Raw genomic sequence first — 23274 nt, forward strand, 5'->3', positions numbered from 1 at the left:
TTGTGCAAAAGGACTTCCATGTACTTTGAATTGAAAAGTGTTGCGTGCCCTTCCATGGCTCAGTCGCACTCATGGTAGGGCACTGCACTGCGACACCGGGGACCCGGGTTCGAATCCGGCCGGAGGAATCTCACACTGTCCATCTCACACCGTCATGTCAACAAAGGCATAAAAGCCCCTAAAAATACCTATTTAAAAAGTGTTGCTATATGTACAGTACATTCTGCTGACAAACAGACAAACAGACAGACCAACCAACGTGACCGAAAACATAACCTCCTTGGCGGAGGTAAAAAGCGTTGCTATATATCGTACATACAATAATGCTTGATGAGTTCTTACCTGAGAGAGGGGCCTGGAGAGCCGGTGGTTGAGGTTCTTCTCCTCTGGGGACCAGGACCGCAGCTGTGGGCTACACAGGAGAGGAGAAAGGATTAGTCTGGGCCTCATCTGGGCCTCATCTGGCCCTGACCCTGGCCCTGACCTTGGTGTTTTTTAATGCATTTACCCACATAATAAAGTTTTTTTTTTTTTTAACCAATTCAAATCAACAATCTTTTTTCCTCTAGTCATTTTGGGCCTCGTCTGGGTTGGGGTTTGAGTCCAGACGGCTGTGACCTGTTGCCCACAATTTAAAAGTAATACACATCCATTTACCCAACTGCATTGTAATGTGTGCGCACATGCGTGCGTGTGTGCATGCATGCATGTGTGTGCACATGTGTGCACGTGTGTGTGCACATGTTTTTTTTTTCATTGGGGACCAGGATTGCAGCTGTGGGCTAAACAAGAGAGGAGAAAGGATTAGGTGTTAAAACTGCCTAGTTGGAAACCAAAATGACGCTGGAAAAACACTGGCTATCGGGGCGTTTTTTTTTTTCTCACGCCAATTCCATCTTTCCACCATTCAAAAAAAAATTAGCCAGTAGTGTGAATGCTTTTAAGTGCTTTTATGACTTCCCATCCACAGTTGACCACTTGCATCCAAAGACTGTACCCATGGAAACAAAACAAATGAATGTTGAGTAAGACCAGACTAGACTTGAAAAAATCAAGTTCCCGACACACCTGGAATGTGTCTTAAAAGCTTTCAAGGGTCGAATGATCACTCACTCACTCACTTCGGTGCTCAAGGTGCGCAGATAGACAGAGTGATTGGGAGACAGGGTGGCTGGAGTGACGGACAAGGAGTCATTTCTCCTGGAGTAACTCCGCCTGAACCCTGACCTTTCAGTCAGAGCAGGAGAGAGGCTCGACAGAGCCCAGTCTCGGGGAAAATCAACTGTATGGTTTGTGGTGCCGCTACGATATAGCCTCATTTTTCGTAGTTGGGCAACGCACGCTGTCGTCAAAAGTGGGTGAGAGAGAGCGAGTGAGAGAGAGAGAGAGAGAGACCACCCAGCAGCGTGCATTCCGGGAGGGGAGCGCTGTCGTTGTGTCAGCTTCATGCCATGTCTCCCTTCCTCCAACATTGTCCCTAACCTTAACCCTAAACCTAAACCTAACCCTAACCCTAAACTTAACCGTAAATCACTTGTTTGAAATGTTTGATTACCGTCGTTTCCAGTTAGCCTTCACTCACGCTTGATTGTTGACGTCCGTCCGCATTATTCTTCCCCCCAGAACCAAACTACCCCAATTGTCAGTTCCCCCTTTCGTCACCCAACCACGAGAAACGAGGCTATTCGTAATGGCACCACAAGGCTTAAAGTTGATTTTTTCTGTTTTTCTCGTAAAGACTTCACGAATGGCCCGAGTTACGGTTGCCTCAACAAGACAGGCAGGGCACTCTTACAGTGTTCCTCCGCAGAATATTTGGCTAGTGTACTGTAGGTGGGTGGGGGAGTTAGCCAGTCCCAATCAGACCCATGTGACTCATCATTGGAAAGGTTATGTTCTGCAGCTTTATACAGTAGTAGAGGTTCTAGACGAAAACTAAACCAAAACTTTAATGTCATGAATATACAGTGTAATATACAAAAATGTGTATCATGTCATGGCTAGAAATTAAATATGTTAAGTCATTGGCTGTTCAGCACAGGGGCCACACAACAGGGACCAAAAAGATATTTACAGGGGCAATGGCCCACCTTGGCCCACGCACTAGAACCATAGAACCCTAGCTCTAGAACCACCCCTACTGGAGTGACGGACAGGTCGTCATTTCTCCTAGAGTAACCTGAATCCTGCCCTTTCAGTCAGAGCAGAAGAGAGGCTGGACAAGACAGGCAGAATACTGCTCCAATGTTTCCTGCAGGATATTTCTGGGGGCAGCTGTGGTGTAATGGTTAGGGAGGCCACAAGCACAAGCCGAGGACAGGAGGTTAGATAATGGGATGGACCCTTTATCTTCTCATAGGACCTGGTCAGTGGTAGTAAGGTGGTAGGTGTTAGAGCATGGGTGGGGACCCTATGGTCCGAGGGCCGTTTACAGCCTGTGAGGCCACCTTATGCGACCCCCAATATAATTTAATGATGTGCTGTTTCACATGAAATATGATGTGCAAAGTGACATTTTGAGTGACATTACATTTTTAAAACAATCAAGTTATTCAGGGGAATTAGTGAAGGTGGGGTTCTGCTGTAAAGATGGCCGACTTCAATATAGGCCTGGTTTGTGTTCATAGTAGGGCCCTTGAAGGACTTTATAAAATTTGAAGTGGCCCCTTGAATGAAAAAAAGTTCCCCATCCCTGTGTTCGATGGTAGGCCTTAACAATAAAGTGCTGGGAGAAATCCTGATGCAGGAGAGAGGCTCTTACAGGACAGGCAGGGCACTGATAAGTTACACTTGAAACCGTGCAGCCTATATTGCCAAATTTGATCTTTTCATGAATATTTACTAAGTAATAAACAGATATTTACTAGTATGACCAGTAGTCCAGTCCATTTTGCAGCTAAACATATATCTGTAAATTCAAAATGGCAGACATGGAGAAGACCCCCCTTTTCATGTATGAAGAGTGCAATTTTCCCAGTCATAATGAATACTTGGAATTTGATGGTGGTGGTAAGTATTCGTAAAAAGGGTAACATTTGTGAATAGGCAGCATAAATTCTGGAAATAAACTGCTAAAAATGATACACGGTGCACCTTTAAGTGCAAGGAGAAACTCTAATGCAGGAGAGAGGCTCTAGAGCAGGGTTTCCCAAACTGGGGTGCGTGCACCCCTGGGGGTGCGCGGTTTGCCTTAAGGGGGTGCACGAGCTGAATAGAGCAATGGCGGATATGGTAGTTTTTATCCAGTATTCATGAAAATTAAGTTGTTTTTAATTGTATGGTGCATTATTTGCTGGAAGGGTCCATTTGAAGTGTAGTTTAAGTCCAAGGCTATTGGAAAAGGGGATTCCCCAAAAACGACTGTGCGTAGTATGCAGTGAATGTGCAGTGAATCCATACTTGCGCGGCCATCAGCACACCAAAATATTCGCTCAGGGGGTGCGCGAACCACATTGAAAAGTACAAGGGGGTGCGCAGAGAAAAATGTTTGGGAACCCCTGCTCTAGTGTCTACAGGACACCCCTCCTCTCCGCTCTGTTGAATTGGGTTGGAATGGGAATGGGAGCTCCAATGTACAGCCGCTGTGGTCCATTTAGAGTCCCCAGGCTCCCGTTTCCTGGCCTGTTAATGTGCTTCACTACTCGCCGTCTCACACCCGCTTCCCCCTGCTCAGGGGTGGAGCTATGGGCAGGAGGAGCAGGGCCTTTGCCCCTGGGCCCAGAGCCCTCCCCTATTGGTGGTAGGGCCCCCCCATCACGACCATGGCAGGCGGTATGGGGGGCCCAAACCAAGTTTTGCCCTGTGGCCCTGTTTGCAATTGTTCCGCCACTGCCCCTGCTACTAGGTACGTAAATTAAACTCAGAGGAATCCTTAGGTGTTTCTGGCTCCTTCTCGCCTCTCCGTGTGCCTGTTATCTAGAGGGTCTTGGGGTCAAAGTTGTCTGGTGTGTCACCACACCAAACCAAATGTCACGACAGTCATATCCATGACTGACAGTTAATAAACTCTGTCTTCTCAGGAGTGTTTTAAAGAGCTGCCAAAGAAAAGCTGCCGTTTTCTGATCCGGCCAAAGTATCTAAAGTACCCAGCCCCTTCAAACCTTCAAATAGAAGCACACTGGCTTTTTTTTTTTTTTTCGTCCCCTCAAAACATTGTTTTTGGCATGGGTCACTTGTGAAAATGTGTCAGGCCTTGTTTTAACAGCTGCATACCAATGCGGGAACAATCCAGCGGGATATTGACAGGCCGATGATGATACTGTACGGCCACTTTATTGCATCTCCATTAGCAGATCTCTCTCTCTCTCTCTCTCTCTCTCTCTCTCTCTCTCTCTCTCTCTCTCTCTCTCTCTCTCTCTTCTCTCTCTCTCTCTCTCTCTCTCTCTCTCTCTCTCTCTCTCTCTCTCTCTCTGCTTTCATTGTGTGAGATTCTTCTGAAATCACTTAATTGCAGGGAGGTGAATGTGAAAAGAGTTCCTTCAATGCTCAGGACCGTCAACAGGGGGGACAATAGGGTATGTTGTCCTGGCCCCAGGGAGAGAGGGGGCCCAGAATTTGAGTCAAAATTAGAGGGGGGGCCCTTTCAGATGACTTTGTCCTGGGCTCAGTCAAGGCTATCAGCGGCCCTGCCGAGGCTTCTAATGGCGTGGAATGGAATGGCATGGAATTCAAGCCCACCAGTCACAAACATGCTCCTCAGCTCAGCAGAGAAGTGATGAGGGGGATTATGGGAAAGGTCCAGTGTCAGTCAATAATCCTGCTGGGACAACAACACATACACAAGCCCTCCCATTTTCAACCTACAGTACCTACTGTGAAACTCAACATCTGCTGAATGAATTCAGATATACCAACTCTCTCAATCTCTGAATAGGTCTGAATGAGAGGTAAATGCGTATTTACATACCTGGAAGTGAATTAGTCAATAATGCTGTGACACCGCATGCATACAGCCTCTCGTTTTTAGCCTATACTGACAAACTCAACATCTGCTGAATGAATTCAGCAAAGACCAACTCAGGGTAAATCTGTAAATAGGTCTGAATGAATTCAGGATATACTAACTCAGGATAAATCCCTAAATAGGTCAGAATGAGAGGCAAATCCTTATTTTACAGTCCCAATACTAAAGTAGTACCAATGGAGGCTAAGCTGAGAAACTCCTGAAAACAGGTGCCACCAGCAACTAGAGCAGGCAGCTTCAACCTTCATTTGTGTTGGTGATCTACATACCGGCTAACAAAACACAAATTAAGGACTTAAACACACTTTTCTCTAAAATGGGAGAACATTTGACACTCAACAGGAGGAACTTAAAAGTAAAAGTGGGGTATGTGTGGGTGCTGTGGTTCAGTGGGCTATTGCAGTGTTTCTCAACCTTATTTTAGGCGAGGCACCCTTTCAATTCCTGAAAAATGTCAAGGCACCCCAAACTAACAAGCTGTAATATGGTATCGCATCGGATTCCACAAAAGCTTGAAAAGTAACACATTTGGAGACGTCATACAACCTATGTTTGAAGTTGCAGCTTACTGGGGCAATCTAAATTTACTATATTATGCATAAATGGCAGATGAAAGACTCTACTGACTAAGCAATACTTTATTAATTTAGACAAATATGTATTATATGACAATTTATTTCTCAGCCACGTTTCCGCGGCACCCCTGAGGGGCGCCTGCGGCACTGCAGCGTGCCCCGGCACCCTGGTTGAGAAACACTGGGCTAGGGTACCATCCCATAAAGGCGGTGAACAGAGTTCGATTTCGACCAGAGGTAATTACTTCCTTCCCGGTCACGCTCTCCTACTCCTTTCCTGTCACCCTCTTCGAATGTCCTCGCTCAGGAACTGGTTACACATTTTACACATATTTTAAAATGCAGATTTTAAAAATCCTTTTACATATAAACACAACATGTTGCTAAAAAATAAAAACTCCATTGTGACAGGTGAATTTTACATATTTTTTCAAGAACTGGCCCTTTTGAGTTTTGAAATGTGCTTTCTAAAACTCAATTGACGTGTAAGCAAGAGGGCAATTTCAAAAAATATCCATTAACAGTATAGATTTGAACAGCTTCTCAGTACAGCCCCAAAAAAATCCCCAAAAATCAGATATTTAAAGGGACACTGTGCAGGAAATGCACCTATGCAACTATGCTGCTCATTGAAACTGGACTGCCTATTGCCAAATTTGATCTTTACATGAAAGTTTACTAAGTAATGAACAAATATTTTCTAGTATGGTCCAAGTATTGATTTGATGGTGGTGGTAAGTATTCATGAAAAAGGTAACATTAGTGAATGAGCAGCATGAATTCTGGAAATAAACAACTAAAAATCTCACAGTGTCCCTTTAAAAGGAGTGAGGTGTGTGTGTGTGTGTGTGTGTGGTACCTCTTGGTGCTGGTCGGGGTGATCCTCTCGGTCCTCCTGTCAGGGCTGGCGGGGGGCTCGGGGGAGTAGGGCCCGGGGGAGATGGACGCGGGGCTGGAGATTGTGTACTCTCTGTAGTTCTGATTCTCATCTCTGCTCACCTGTACCGCTTCCTACAGTCAAAGCCAAAGCCAAAGTCAAGTCAAGTTTGTTTGTATAGTGCATTTCATACACAAGTGCAATTCAATGTGCTTCACAGTCAGAGAAAAATTAAAACATTGAGATAAAACGTTAAATGATTAGAATAAAAATATTGAAAACATATCAATTAAGGTATTTTAATGGTCTTTTATCCTAATTGTACAACATTAGTACAGACCATTTGCTATAATTAGAATACAAAAGGGATTAAAAATGCTGCTAGGGGAAGGCATAAGAGAACAGCTTTGTCTTGAGTCAGCTAAAGCCAAAGTCAAAGTCTAAGATCTTTATTTGCCGTTTGTGTGCAAACTAGTAGCCCAGGCAAATTGGCACTCTTATGCAGGCCCCTCGAGTCAGTAAATAAATTAAAAATAGTAAAACAATATGACAAATTATGAAGACATTAAAAAAAATGATACAAGAAGCGAAGAGAGATTTAGAATAATTCCATGCGGTTGGTCAGATCTGTTGTTTTGACATCACCCTGAAGGCAAGAAGCTTTTACAAAAAATCTTGCTATAGATATAGTTGAAGAAAAATAAGACAAAGATATGAAGAAAAATACATGTACGTAATGCAATGCAAATGAATACAGTCATTGAAAGACTGAATAATGCACTGGAATACTGCACACAGCGCAGAGCCAACTCTAATGTATGCTACGGTGGTATAAAAAATATTTGAAGCACCTGCGAAACGGTACGTTTATGGTAACTGAACCCTCTGCCTTTTGAAGTTGAAAAAAAACTTAAACATGCTTATAGTGTATATAGCTGACCATGACTGGAAACTCATGCACTGCAAACATTGGTCATATTTTTCTGAATATATAGGCATATTTTTTTAAAGATAAATGCTGACCTTTGTACTGTTTGTAGAAAGCGCATAACTTTGGATGAAAAGGAAAGGAGAACATATTGTGTGCGACACATTTATACGCGTAGTAATTTATCTGAGGTGTTAACGGTTGTGGAGGGAGTGAATGTGTGTCCTGAGAGGACTGCAGTACGAAAACAGGTCTGAGACACCAACATGTAAGTCAGTGGTTCTCAAACTTTTTCAGAGCGATGACCACTTTGTCCCCCCCAAAAATATTCAGGGTCCACCTGACAACTGGACTAACAGTTGATAGGTGCTAATTTGGCACAGCTAACTTCGATACAAATCACTTACTTTTTATTCACATTTACAAGGTCTGTCTTATTGTGGTGGAAAAAAAAAGGCTTTGTAATAATGTTACAAATTTAGCCTACTGCTAGCTTGTCTTGGAAAAGTAGAAATCCCCTCGCGGACCACCTGAGCTCTGTCGCGGATCAACAGAGGTCCCCGGACCATACTTTGAGAATCACCAACATGTAAGTGAAATGATACATGGCCATAGGAGGCCTCCAGGCAAACTCGCCTGCCAGGATTCGCTCCGCTTGCTGCTACACGGATCCAACAGCCGTCGTTTCTAGACGATAAAATACAGGAATACTTTTCCCCCGTGATTTACAGCACGGCCCTCTCGATTCCTCTCCTCCAACCGTATCTCACTGTCACAGGAGTTACGGCTAGCACGACGACAAGTGCAGACGCAGAGGGTGAAAGGTAGAAAAAGAATGTTCTAAAACCATCTCTTTTCTACTCCTCTCGACCTTTCATAAATCTTAGATAAATAGATAGGACCATTCCTGTGTAATGAGAAGCAGCGACGAGGGAGGAGGGAGGAGGGAGGGAGGAGGAAGAGGGAAGGAGGGAGGAGGAGGAAGGAGGGAGATGGGAGATGGGAGGGAGGGATGAGAGAGGAGGGAGGAGGAAGGAGGGAGGAGGAAGGAGGAAGATGGGAGGGGGGAGGGGGGGAAGAGGGATGAGAGAGGAGGGAGGAGAGAGGAGGGAGGAGAGAGGAAGGAGGGAGGAGGGAGGAGGAAGAGGAAGAGGAGGGAGGAGGGAGGAGGGAGATGGGAGGGGGGGGGGGGGGGGGAGATACCCGCAAGTCAAATCATTTCCTCACATCCTTTCCTGTGTCCTCCGGCCTTGTGACATTGATGATCAGGTATTTTTATTGAATGAAGTTATTGATGTTATCAGGTATTGTTGATGAAGTTACCTGTATTATTCAAAAGCCTATCATTTCATTTGCAATCAAGATGTTGAATGGGGGAAAGCCTGGTGGTAAAAGGGGGCAAGTCTCTCTGCGCTGCTTGGCACTTGTCCACAAAGGTGGGGTGACGCCAAGGCAAGAGGATGGAAGGACAAGGTAAGGATGGGAGGGAGTAGTTTGACATGCACAAAGCGTTACTGGAGCCCTGTCAAATGACTCCTTCAGGACATGTAATTCTGCTGTATAAAAGCTTTTGGCACCTGAGCCTTGAAGACTTGAGGAATTGTATTTCTGTCACAAAGTTTATGACTATATGAACAGATCCCATGGTCGCAACTCGTGTCTTCATACATGTAAATGTGTTTCGACATTAGGCTAGTAATTTGAAATTTGCACAGAGGAATACACAGACTCCTTACTCTCCCAACTCGCAGTGTTTATTTGTGTTATAATGTGTCATTCGAAATGTCTATCGTCGGAAACTATGTCGGAACGCATGTACAGTCGGCAACAGCTGTTGCAGATAAGAATGGACAACTTAAGCGATGTATTGGATATACCAACAGAGACACTGGAAGAACTGGGGATACTACGACGGCATACATCGGACCCGTCTGCTTCGCCTACATGGAGACGGCGAAAGAGGTGCTCCAGAATTAGGAAGAGAGGCAAACGAGGTGGCGTCGAAACACGGCTTGCAGCCAACCCAACTCGTCCAGCAATACCATCAATTCTCTTGGCAAACGTAAGATCTATGGACAATAAGATGGATGACATACGGCTACTAAGATCAGCGAACAAAACTGTGAGGAACTGCTGTGTGACCGTGTTTACAGAATCATGGCTGAACGACGGCATACCCGACTCGGCTTTACAACTGGAGCAACTTACGTGCCACCGAGCGGACAGAGCCCTTGCAGAGAAAAAAAGAGGGGGAGGAATATGTGTTTACACACATGATGCTTGGTGCAAAAATGCTACGGTGGTACAGAGACACTGCTCTCCACTAGTGGAGTTCATGATCATCAAGTGCCGACCCTTCTATTTACCAAGAGAAATATCCGCCATTCTACTGGTCGCAGTTTACCTCGCTCCTAGCAACTCCAACAGCGTCAGAAGCGAGGCACTGAACGAGCTGCATCGGGAAATCAGTGAACAACAAGATGCACACCCAGATGCCTTCACAGTGGTCATGGGAGATTTCAACCACGGAAATCTCAAAACAGTACTTCCAAAATTTCACCAACATGTTAACTTTCCAACAAGAGGACAAAACACCCTGGACTTTGTTTATACCCCAAAACAAGGAGCATACAAGGCAAAGCCCATCCCCCACATCGGCCTATCAGACCACCTAACGATTCTGCTACTGCCAGCCTACAGACAAAAGGTAAAACTCACCAAACCAGCTCTGAAGGAGGTGAGAAAATGGCCAGAGGGAGCCGTGTCACGACTACAAGACTGCTTTGAAACCACAGATTGGGACATGTTCAAAACAGCTGCCACCCACAGCAACCACATTGACATTGAGGAGTACACAGACACCGTGACCTCCTACATCACAAAATGCATTGATGATGTTACAGAAATAAAACGCATCACCACCAGGGCCAACCAGAAGCCATGGTTCACAGGAGACGTTCACAGACTGCTGAGGGCCAGAGACAAAGCCTTCAGAGCAGGAGACGTAGCTGGCCTAAAAGCAGCAAGGGCAAACCTGTCCCAGGGCATCAGGAAAGCAAAAAAGGAATACTCGGACAAAATAACAACACACTTCAAAGACAGCAGAGATGCACAGAGCCTGTGGCAGGGCATACAGGCCATCACAGACTATAAGCCCGCACCACGAAGCTGTGACAACAACACCTCTCTGCTAAACGACCTGAACAGTTTCTTTGCCCGTTTTGAAGCACAAAATGACACTCATCCACAGAAAACTCCCCCTCCCCCCCCTGATCAACCCCTGTACCTGTCCTCTGCCAGTGTGAAGAGGACACTGGCCACCATCAACCCACGCAAAGCAGCTGGCCCAGACAACATACCTGGCCGAGTGTTGAAGGATTGTGCAGAAGAGCTGAAGGATGTCTTCACAGACATCTTTAACATCTCTCTGGAGCAAGCAGTCATCCCATCACTTTTCAAAGCTGCTACCATCATACCCGTGCCGAAGATATCATCACCATCATGCTTCAATGACTACCGTCCTGTAGCACTGACGCCCATAATCATGAAGTGCTTCGAACGGCTAGTCACACATCAAAGCCACCCTACCCCCCACCCTGGACCCCTACCAGTTCGCATACCGAGCCAAGCGATCCACGGAGGATGCAATCTGCTCTGCCCTCCATCCAGCCCTCACCCACTTGGACAATAAAGACTCATATGTGAGAATGCTGTTCATTGACTTCAGTTCAGCATTCAATACCATAATAACACAACAACTCATCAGAAAACTGGACAAACTAGGTTTCAGCACCTCCCTCTGCAACTGGCTGCTGGACTTCCTGATGCAGAGACCACAAGCAGTACGGGTAGGGAATAACACCTCAAGCACCCTGACCCTGAGCACGGGGGCTCCGCAAGGTTGTGTTCTCAGCCCCCTGCTGTTCACGCTGCTGACACATGACTGCACAACGACCCACAGCACTAACCATCTAGTGAAGTTTGCGGATGATACAACACTGGTGGGCCTCATCACTAAGGGCGATGAGACCCACTACAGAGAAGAAGTAGACCTGCTGGCCAGATGGTGCAAAGACAACAACCTCCTGCTGAATGTCAACAAGACCAAGGAGATTGTTGTCAACTTTCAGAGGGTCCAAAAACAACTGCCACCACTGACCATCGACGGTGATGCTGTGGAGAGAGTGAGCAGCACCAAGTTCCTTGGAGTGCACATCAGCGACGACCTCTCTTGGACCACCAACACTACATCACTGGCGAAGAAGGCCCATCAGCGTCTCTACTTCTTGCGCAAACTAAGGAAGGCAAGTGCTACACCCTCCATCATGACAACATTCTACAGAGGAACCATAGAGAGCGTCGTGTCCAGCTGCATCACAGTGTGGGGAGGAAGCTGCACGGAGAAAAACAGGAAGACACTCCAGCGTGTTGTGAACACAGCGAAGAAGATCATTGGAGTACCACTCCCCTCCCTGCAGGACATTTACACCGCACGCCTCACCCGAAAAGCACTGATGATCATCAAAGACACAAGCCACCCTGCACACAAACTGTTCAGCCTCCTGCCCTCTGGAAAGAGGTACAGGCGCCTCCGTTCCCGTACCACCAGGCTTGCAAACAGCACGATGCATCAAGCAATCAAGATACTGAACACTCAACCCACTCTCCCTTCACTGTCAGCCTCTAGCCAGCCAGGTCACTGACAACGCTCCCCCCCCTCATCCCCACCACCATATCTGCGACTGAACATTCCACCTGCACTACTACATATGTGACTGAACTTTCAACCTGCACTAACTCAAAACATACACACACACACACACACACACACACACACACACACACACACACACACACACACACACACGCACACGCGCACACGCACACGCACACGCACACGCACACTGCACTTTCTGCACTAAACCCAAACATACACACACTGACACACAACTCATACTCACACACACACACACACACACACACAGGTACACACACACAGACGCACACCGCACTTTCTACCTGCACTAAACACACACACACACACACACACACGCACACAAAACACATACAAACACACACACACATACTGCTGCTGGTGTATTTAATAAAAACCTTTTTTTAATTATTTATTTCTTCAAATGCTACTTTTACTATGTCAGAACGCTATAAAGGACTTTTAGAAAAAGCACAACAAAATACCTCCTCTTAATGTATGTTCTCTACAAGTCTTCTGTTGTCCAGTCTTGCACTTTAAATGTCTGTATGAGCAATGTCTACGTCCATACTGTCTATGTCCATGTATGAGTGCTGTCTATGTCTATACTGTCTATGTCCTTACCTAGATTAGTCTATGTCTGCATGGGAGAGCAAGAAACGCAATTTCAAATTCTTTGTATGACCAGTGCATGTAAAGAAATTGACAATAAACTTGACTTGACTTGACTTGACACAGATGTTTTGCTCCTTTTTTTTACTGCCCATTGTGTTAAAAATGTGCAGTGTCGTATATAATCATGTGCATCTCTTTCCAAAATTCAATTTATTGTCACTGGCCATTTTGCCCACTGTTCGGATTGTTTACAAAAGCTTTAGTGAACTTCTGAGTCAGTACCGTATATGCCAAGAGGTCGATTTTAAAAGGGCAGAGGAACATCATGTGTTTGGGCAATTTCTCTGTGGTTTAGGTTAACTTTGGTCAAATGACCCTCATTTCTTTACAGATTTATTGTAAGCACCTCGGTGGTTTAGTTTAACTTTGGTTAAATAGTCACCATTTCTTTTCAGATTTATTGTAAACACCAAGGAAAATTGAGCCACTGACTGAATCATGTCTAGCACAGCTAGAATGGCAGCAGGAGAGTAACACTGAACAGGCACACACAGGAGATTTGTTTTCTCAGTAGGCCACTGAAACACTAACCTGGAAGCGGCCAAGAAGCTGGTCTGGGCTGGTGATTCCATTGCTCTGCGCCGGGCTGGGAGGATCTGGCCTGTGGGGGTGGGGGAGAGGAGGGAAGAAGGCAAGAAATGTTATTGAGCGTTAACCACATTGTCCCTTTTTCAAAAGCTTAAAAGCTGTATAAAGCACTGGCAGCTTCTCTCTTTCACTGTGGCACAGTTTTTTAACAACATAAATATGACAGGGGACACCATGCCAGAGGGCAATTGGAAATCAAGTGGGGGGCCCTCTGAAATCCGAAATAACTGGTCGGGCATGAAACGTATCCATAAAAGTGACACACAAAAGCTGCCGGAGTGCATGTCAAAAGGCAGTCCCCAAACAGTAATTCATGCTGACAACAGGATCCGCACTTGGCTTTGGAGTGTTTGTTTGTCTTGAATTAATCAGCGTTAGAAGTTTTGTTTTTGTTTATTTTTTTTCTAACTGGGCAGGAATGCTACACAAGGGCACAATTCAGCTAGAAAGTAACAGCCTGCCAGTTTACCTGGAGGGATTCATATAAACCACAGGGTTGTTTTAGCGTGGGAGCGTAACAGTGTTGCCAGATTGGGCTGCTTGGCATGAACGCAGATTTATGCCCATAGAAATCAATAGGATTTTAGTTCAAATTGGGCGGGTTTTAGTGCTTCCAGGCGGGTTTGGAGTATTATTTGGGCTGGATATCATCAATCTCATCTGGCAACCCTGGAGAGCAAGGGAAAGCAAGTAAGTATGAGAAAGAAGAAGAACAACTTGGAGGGAAGCTTCTGAAGTTTCTGATGGCTGATGGAAACTATTCTTATTTGGATGGCCAACGGATGCTCCACACAAGAGCTCTTAACACAATAAGTCTGGTGTGTTTACGCACAGCACTTGAGAACAGCTTAGAACAGCTTCTCGAGTCAAGGATCTGAAGGAGGAGGGGGGGGGACAATGAGGAATATGGCCGCACGCTGGAAAAAACGATGCAAAATATTTCAAACCAGAGAATGGTCCCACTTCAAAAAGATTCCTTCGCGAGTGCGAGTGGTAAAAGCCCGAAGTGTCTCTCCAGCTTCATCCATGGTCTTATTTTAATGAGACATTTTACTGAACCCATTTCTAGTTTTTTGGGGAAGAGGACGGGGAAAAAATGAAGGCACACGCGTTTGCCAGCAATAACAGACCCAAGCCCTGCGCTGTAATAAAGCCTCAATGCGGTGAGCGGTGAGGCTGGCTAACTGGAGGGACACAAGGTCCAATGCAGCCCAGCGGAGAGGAGACCCCACGGCTAATGGGCCTTATAGGAACTGGCCTGGCTCCGCCATGCCTACGCCAAATGGCCTGGAAAAGACAGACAGACAGACAGACACACACCTCCTCCAGCATGCTCCATGTAGCCTTTAGAAAACTCAACTCTAATCTCAGCCCATGTACTGTACACATTAAAAGTCGGATGAATATTAATATCAGCATATTGTAGTCAAAATCTGTGTCCATACTTTTATTATCGTATCGTTCTGCTATGAGCAAAGTTGACATTTTCAGATTTTTCCACTTCAATGATCCTTTTCAAAAAGCATTCCCTCAAACGTGTTCAATGTTTTCTCTTTTTCAAATCCGTCAAATTCGTGCACAGGACTGGAGGCGTGAATGGATACACAAGTATGCGTTTCCATACAGTATGTATCCGCAGTCAGTGTCAAAGGGCCTCAGACCAGACCAAGTCAAACTCCACCAACTACTGTACAGTGTTTTTCCAACACTGGGGTTGGGACTAGGGACGCAAACAATTAATCGATTAATCAACTTTAATCGATCAATGCATTAATCGATTAAAAAATATGAATCGTAATTAATCGACAATTCAACTGACAAGTTGAAATGGGCATGTGAAGAGTGTGTGTGAAGAGGGGTATGAATAGTGGGAGTATTTAAATTACCTTTGGATTAAAGAATTGGAATTAAATTCATTTACATGTGGTATTTTATCTCAAATTTTAATAAAATTTTTTAGATTAAGTAGTTTTTTCCCAAAAAACATTGAGATTTCAGGGGGGAAACGCCGCTTATCAATTAATCGGAAGTCGACCGATAAGGCTATCAACTAATGATAAATGAATTAATGAATACCATAAATATTACTAATAAATATAATATGAAGTAATTAATATAGTGATTGAAACACTGCATACAGTCTTAGACCATCATAAACTATCAATTGTTTTAATAAGCTGAAAGCTATCTCGGTCATGTTTTTGGTGTGAAATGTTTTTTGGGGGGCCCCTAGAAATCTGGGATGTCAAAACGGGGTCCCCAGGCAAAACATGTTGGAAACCGTATGCTAAAAAGCAGCTCAGGGCCAAATACATACAGTAAGATCTCTCTCTGTGCAATGGACACAAATACAGCAAAGACTGTGGCAAATCCCAAGGCAAACATATATGGGGTGTCAGGGTCTGGAGAGGGGCCTGCCTGGTATGATTTGTGGACTGAGGGACTGTAAAATACATACATTTCAAAACACATTCCTTCTGAGTGAATGCTGGGGCTTTTTGAGACCCACCAGTTAGTCTTGCACTGCAGCAGAGTTTAGTAACACACAGCTGCACAGAAAGAGAGTGAGAGGTATAAGCAGGCAAGCAAGCAGGCAAGAAGGCAGGCAGGCGCTGGAAGCCAATGAGTCTTTGCTTTTCAGGAAGTTAAAAATAGAGGCGGACGGACGGACGTGAGGCTCGGCTCGGCTCCACTGCTGAGTCTCAATCTGAATATGCTAACTTTGAGGAAAAGCAGGCCAAAACCAACAGTGGCCTCCAGATCCACACATCGAGCTTAGCCTCAACACAGCTCAACATAGTGGGCCAAGTTCAGGGTCAAAAATATGACACTAATTTGGCTTTTTCACCTCTGAGCAACAGTTACTGTCTCGCCGTCGTGCAATATACTGATGAGCATGTGAGCACAAAGACTACTGGTGGAAAAAAAACGCCATAAAATGCCTGAAGCAGTGAAACCGACCGCTTTGCTGGTTGCTTAGGCACGGCACGGAAAACACACATAAATCAAAAAGCGCCGCTTAACAATCTACACTCTCACTAACAAACTATGCTCAGCCTCAGCCTTGTTACCTGTGCTGTGCAGTTTTTAAAGTCTGCCTCCCGGGCATATTCTGGCCTGGAAGGAATGCATGCGCACAGTACCAGCCAGGGCCGGATTCAGATGACCTGGGGCCCCTAGGCTACAGGTTGCTCTTGGGCCCCCCGGAAGGCAAATATTGCGAGATATTTACATAGACAGTGTCATAATTAACGAGCAAGGAAGTAAGGATAACATGTCTACCAACTGTATTGAACACAACAGATACATTTTTTATATATACATATATTTTTTAAGGGCCTTTAATGCCTTTATTTGACAGGACAGTCAAAGATGGTGACAGGAAGCGAATGGGACAGAGAGACAGGGGAGGATTGGGAAATGACCCCGGCCGGACTCGAACCGGGGTCCCCGTGGGTGGGCATGCAAGCCCAAATGTGGGGGGCTTAGCGCAACAGATACATTGTCAACATTCACAATTCAGCAACTTTTTCACTTTTGGCCAATAAGGGGCCCCCTGGCAGGTTGGGGCCCCTAGCCTTCAGCTTTAGCCTGTGCCTTAATCCGGCCCTGGTACCAGCAGACAGTCCCCATCTGGGGGTCAGTCATAGGTCTGCCAGATTATTTATAACGCAAATGTAAAATGGTGGAAAAATAACATGACTAAAATCCTGACACTGCAGCTTATCTCCAAAAGAAAGCCTGGGGGGGGGTCCTGCTTGAAGAACTTTGGCAAAGAGGTAAGACAAACATAAAGTGGTGAAATTAGAAGTGGTCTTACCATTACTGTTTTATTACTGTATTCAGTATAGCCATGCTCTTTTATTGAGTTTGACCATACTTTAGTAGTAGTAGAAACAGTAGAAGTAGAGAAGAGTGGGTAACAGAGATTCTTATTTAATCCAAACAGAAATGGTATAGTCACTTCATAAACTATACGGATTCAGCGAAAAATGATTCAAGAAAAGTACTGCCTACTGTATGTGTACACTAAGTTACACCTATAATCAATTGAGAAGAAAAACCTGTGCCTATCCCTAATCTGTCCCCATCCCTAATAAAAGTACACGACAAATGCCAATACAGGTTTTTGATTGAGAGGTCCATACACTTGAAGTGAATGTTGGTCATTTATTCCATGGCAGCACTACGCCCACCTGTAATGTCCATTTCAAAAGATGCCCTTTCTGTGACTGGCGTCCACTTAGTACAGTTTCCAAACTGGGCTGTACTGGGCTGCAGGGCCTGGCTTGATAAAAGCCTTGACTGCATTCCACCAGAATTTCATCAGCAATCCATTGCCATCAACGACTGTCAGGCCTTTTCACAGTTATTGGGGAGGATCAGAACATCTTTGCTCTGAATTATGACACCTATTTACAGAACGTCTGTCGCATGATTTCCCTTCGGTGTGGGCCTACAGCAACGTATGGCCTCAGAGCCTCAGGCCATCTTAATCTGGCCCTATTTGTACACATCCCCAGTCAAAGTGCGGGAAAAATGTTTATTTGATTTAAGTAGGTCTATATACTTGAAGTCCTCTTTTGTCATGTATTCCATGGCAGAACTGTGCCCACCTACGATGCCCTTTCTGTGACTGGCGTGGCGTGGCGTGCACTTAGTAAGGTTTCCAAACAGGGCTGCACCACCACCTGGCTTGATAAAAGCCTTGACTGCATTCCACCAGAATTTCATCAGCAATCCATTGCCATCAACGACTGTCAGGCCTTTTCACAGTAATTTGGCTGGGGGGGGGGGTGTCGAAACATCTTTGCTCTAAATCAGTGATTCTCAAAGTGTGGTCCGGGGACCACTAGTGGTCCGTGACAGAGCTCAGGTGGTCCTGGTGGTCCAAGGGAATTTCTATTTTACCAAGACAAGGTAGCTATATTTGTAACATTATTACAAAGCTAAACATAACATTTTCACTACAATAAGACAGGCTTGTGAATGTGGATAAAAAAGTAACTGATCTACATTGAAATTAGCAGTATCAAATTAGCACCCATCAACTGTCATTTCAGTTGACAGGTGGTCCCTGAACATATTTAGGGGGACAAAGTGGTATTCGGTCTGACAAAGTTTGAGAAACACTGCTCTAAATCATGACACCTATTTATGTCTGTCGCATGATTTCCCTTCGGTGTGGGCCTACAGTAACGTATGGTCTCAGAGCCCCAGGCCATCTTAATGCGGCCTATTCGTACACTCCCCTAGTCAAATAGCAGGAAAATGTAAAATGTTTCTTTGATTTGAGAGGTCTGTATACTTGAAGTCCTCTTCTGTCATGTATTCCATGGTAGAACTGTGCCCACCTACGATAACCCTTTCTGTGACTGGCGTGCCATGCACTTAGTACGGATTACAAACTGGGCTGCACCGCCTGGCTTGATAAAAGCCTTGACTGCATACCACCAGAAATTCAGCAATGCAATACAGCTGTCAGGCCTTTTCACAGTAATTCACTCTAAATCATGACACCTATTTATGTCTGTCGCATGATTTCCCTTCGGTGTGGGCCTACAGCAACGTATGGCCTCGGAGCCCCAGGCCATCTTAATCTGGCCCTATTCGTACACATCCCCAGTCAATCAAAGTGCGGGAAAATCTTAATTTGATTTGAGGAGGTCCGTATACTTGAATTCCTAATTTGTCATTTACACCATGCCAAAACTGTACCCAGTGCCAACCTATAATGCCCATTTCAAAAGATGCCCTTTCTGTGACTGGCGTGGCGTGCACTTAGTACAGTTTCCAAACAGAGCTGCACCGCCTGGCTTGATAAAAGCCTTGACTGCATACCACCAGAATTCCAGCAATGCGATCCATCGCCACCTACAGCTGTCAGGCCTTTTCACGGTAATTGGGAGGATCAGAACAAATTAGTCTTGCAATGTGGCCCCTTGTTACGTAACGAGACAGGAGAGAACCGAGACAATGGATGGGACGGCCGTGCGGGGAAGCAAAGTCAGTTGTGCGAAAGTTAATTTTTCTCCCACTGGCACACATTTCTCGTGAGTTGTGAGGCCCTCTTTCTTTTTTTTCCTCTACAAATAATCCTCATTAGAAAGAGGGAACATGTCTGGCTCTGCCGTTCCCATGAGCATCAGAGAGGATGAAAGTGATCTGAAAATCTGAAGGCATTTACTGACTGTACTATAGTAGAGTAGTAGATCATCAAAATAAAGCTCCACTCTTCGTGCTGAAAAGAAGAAGAAGAAAGAAAGAAAAAAAACGGTCTGAGAACAAAGTGCTAATAATTAACCAGACAACGGCTGGTGCCAGCGCGGCTCTCGGAGCCAAAAGCGGGCGCAGGAACGCCGTGTGTCGACATGCCCACCCACCACCCATGACTACACTGCTGCTGCCCCGAGGGGGTTAAGAACAGGGACAGGGCTGGGCAGGGACCACAAAAACCAGCCCGACCGGGCATTTTATTTAATTATTTATTTATTTTGGTCTTTTTGACTTTAGTTATGATAGGAATAGTGAAGGTGGTGACAGGAAGCGAGCGTGGAGAGAGAGAGACGGGGAAGGGCCGGCAAAGGACCCGGGCCGGGAATCAAACCCAGGTCAGCCGCATGGTAGACGAGTGCCCTAACGTTTGGCCACGACAGGGCCCAGACCAGGTATTTTAAGTCAAGTCTGCCAGGCATTGAGAGAAACATTGAAGCCTGTGATAACCTTTTTAAGTCATCTGATATGACCTATTTTCACCACAAGAGCCAAAATGAATATTTACATCTGGCATGGAGAGGTAAACTGTAGCCGAGCGAGGACTGATATCACTACATTGAAGGGGAGGGCCAGGACAAAAATCAACAGTCCACCAGGTAAATGCCCTGTATGTCTAATGGCCGATCCAGCTATGAACAGGGGGGAGATGCTGTAACCTCTTTAATTACGCATGACGTTATAAATCCATTACACCTACTTTAACACAAAAGGCACACAGCGTTGACACACCCTCAGATAGTATTTTGTTATGCTTCAAAAAGTACAGAGGTGGGAAAGTCCAGCTTACCATAGGAAACTATCTGTAAACACACTCCACATAGCTGAGGAATATTAATTGTTTTAACTGTTCAGAGGTGAGGGACGTACGCACATTGTGGCAATGACCCTGTCAAGCTCACGTCACAACAATCACAAATGATGCTATGCAACAGTATCTTGATTAATGGCTGCCATGTTGTCATTCAACACAAGTGTGTGAGGAGAGAACTTTGGCCCCTTATGGAGAGGGTGATAAAATAAAAAACATTGTGAGAAAGTGTCCTACACCACTGTAACATACAGCAGTGCCACATCACAGTGACATATCCATGAAGTAACACGAAGGGAAGGTATTGTGTTATATGCATCATGTGTCTTTTAGTTTACATGTAAGGACACCCATCTCCCTCTCAAACTGCAAAACCACTTTAGTTTACTTTACGTGCGCCTGTAGGTGAACAGAAGGGATAATCGGAGAAGGGAGTTAAAAAAATTAAGAAAACAACATTGTGAGAAAGTGGCCTACATTAGCGCTGTAATATACTGCAATGCCACCTCACAGTTCCATGTCCATAACCAACCACTTGCCTGAAGTAACATGAGGAGAGGGAACAGGAATGAACAGCATGGCAAACCAAAGAGTAGCCACAGAGTGGCTCAAATGGGCCCCAATAGGCCCCTCGCGCCCCTGTGTCTCGGTCAACTTTACACCAAATGCAACATTCCCCCAATGCCAGCGAGAGTTGAGAGGTGAGGGGTCACCGTCTAGGACGTTGTCTCCCAAAGACTAGGTCGGGACCCACCAGTGGATTAGACTCGATTCCTATTCAGTAGATTTTTTTCCGACTATTTTTGGTTCGCCTCGCATGTTTCCCTAGTTCAAAACAACTTTAATTTGTGATCTCCATGGCCTTGGGTTGCAAAGCCTTGGGATTTAAAAAAAAAATGTCTCCTCAGAAAAAAAAGAAGTTTGGGAACCACTGGTTTAGGACACGGCCTCTCTGCGAGAGCGCACAGTGAACCACATGGCATTGCAACAACATCAAAGGCCCCCGGAGGACGGTGGGGCGGGGGGCTCGAGGGGACGAGGAGGACGAGGGTGCTCCCGAGGGTCCTGTTTGTTTTCACCTGACATGACTTGACATCAGGGGCGTATGGCAGAAAATCGTGGGCCCTATGTACAATCAGCTCCAATGGACCCCCCTCCCATCCCAGCCATATATCCACATAAAACTGACTGTGTGGGCCCCCTATACACATGGGGCCCTGGTGTCTCAGTTACACTTTACCCCCCAAATGACACCCCTGCATGACATACGCACAGGAGGAAGTCTCATCTCATCTCGGCAGATCACTGACACAGAGGTGTCAAGAGGTTAGGGTGTGGAGAGGGGAGGTCAGTGGAAGCGGCCAGGGAAGGATATTGAAACTTCACAGCATGTGGGACATTAAAAGTGACCCTGTGTGTGTGTGTGTGTGTGTGTGTGTGTGTGTGTGTGTGTGTGTGTGTGTGTGTGTGTGTGTGTGTGTGTGTGTGTGTGTGTTTGGTTTGCATGCGCAACTTACTCCTGTTCAAACCAGAATTTTAGGTGCATACACAAATTTAAAATTCCTCGCGTTTTGCTGTGCATGCCCAACTTAACTTACCACTGCTCCAGTCATCCCTGGCCTAGTCTTTCTGAAGTGGACCAGTTTGCTTTCCATTGTCTACCGGCCTGGACTGGAATCACTAAGAAGGTTAGAGAGCAAGAGACTTCCCTTTTACAAGTTACTGCTTTTTATGTGCATTCACAAACTGAAAATTCTTTACGTCTTATTCTGAGTGTGCCCATATTTTCGTATTTAAATTTTTAAAAACCCAGAACAGTTTTTTTATCATACAAGACGCATGATAATATACAGGGCTAATCTTGCATGTAACTCGTGTGATTAATTTCTTAGGGGTAATTTTCTGCAAGATTTGTGGGTATTTAGGCGAAACTAAATGAGAAAAGCTCATGGTCTGTGGCTTTCCTTGTCCCATTACCCATGAGCACTACTGGAGTGGTATGACAAGGTCAGGGGGAGACAAATTAGAAATGGGAAACTGACATGCAAGTGATATTTGTAGGTCAAAACCTCATGTTATGTGAGAGTACTCAGAAAAGGTTGAAAACGGTTCACACACACGCACGCACCCACAGTATACGTTGTATCTCACAGTAACACACAGACAAACGCACGCACACACACACACACATACGCAAACACACACGCACTCACAGACAGTCACACACACACACTCACAGACAGTCACACACACACACACACACACACACACACACACACACATACGCAAACACACACGCACTCACAGACAGTCACACACACACACACGCACACGCACACGCACACACACCCTTTCTGTGTTTGAGGAGGTGAGTTGGACGCTCTACAGAGTGCCATTGTCCGTCTAGGGTCTGGAGTCAGCATGTTGTTTCTGGACAGCAGGGAGACATGAGGTCAGAAGGGAAAAATCCCCTCACATGGACCTGGGACCTCGCCTCGCAGCCAGAGAGGATGCATGTCTGTGTGCATGTGGGTGCAAGCGTGTGCTACTGTGGGATAGAGTGTGTATACTGTGGGTGTGTGCGCATGTGTGTGACAATGTATACAGTTTGCGTCCTGTGTGTGTGTGTGTGTGTGTGTGTGTGTGTGTGTGTGTGTGTGTGTGTGTGTGTGTGTGTGTGTGTGTGTGTGTGTGTGTGACAATGTATACAGTTTGCGTCCTGTGTGTGTGTGTGTGTGCGTGTGCATACGCGTGTTTGTGTGCACCGGTGCATACGCATATATACAGTATGCAAGCGTAGCTGTGAGTACACAAGATACACATGTTTTTTTCCCATGGGTTTGCTTGCTTGTTCCGTGTCATTTATTTTG

General features: G+C 45.5%; 1 protein-coding gene across 1 annotated transcript in view; it reads right to left on the reverse strand.

Annotated features, from left to right (window-relative positions):
* Positions 1 to 23274, reverse strand: part of pdlim2 (PDZ and LIM domain 2 (mystique)) — a 148070-nt gene that overhangs the window by 86838 nt on the left and 37958 nt on the right. The window contains exons 4-6 of the mRNA XM_063194843.1: positions 13264 to 13333; positions 6398 to 6549; positions 343 to 412 (exon numbers count right to left, since the gene is read on the reverse strand). Of these exons, the coding sequence (XP_063050913.1) occupies positions 343 to 412; positions 6398 to 6549; positions 13264 to 13333 (292 nt within the window). The remainder of the gene's footprint in view (positions 1 to 342; positions 413 to 6397; positions 6550 to 13263; positions 13334 to 23274) is intronic.

This window comes from Engraulis encrasicolus, chromosome 3 (assembly GCF_034702125.1).
Source record: "Engraulis encrasicolus isolate BLACKSEA-1 chromosome 3, IST_EnEncr_1.0, whole genome shotgun sequence".
NCBI classification, from domain to species: domain Eukaryota; kingdom Metazoa; phylum Chordata; class Actinopteri; order Clupeiformes; family Engraulidae; genus Engraulis; species Engraulis encrasicolus.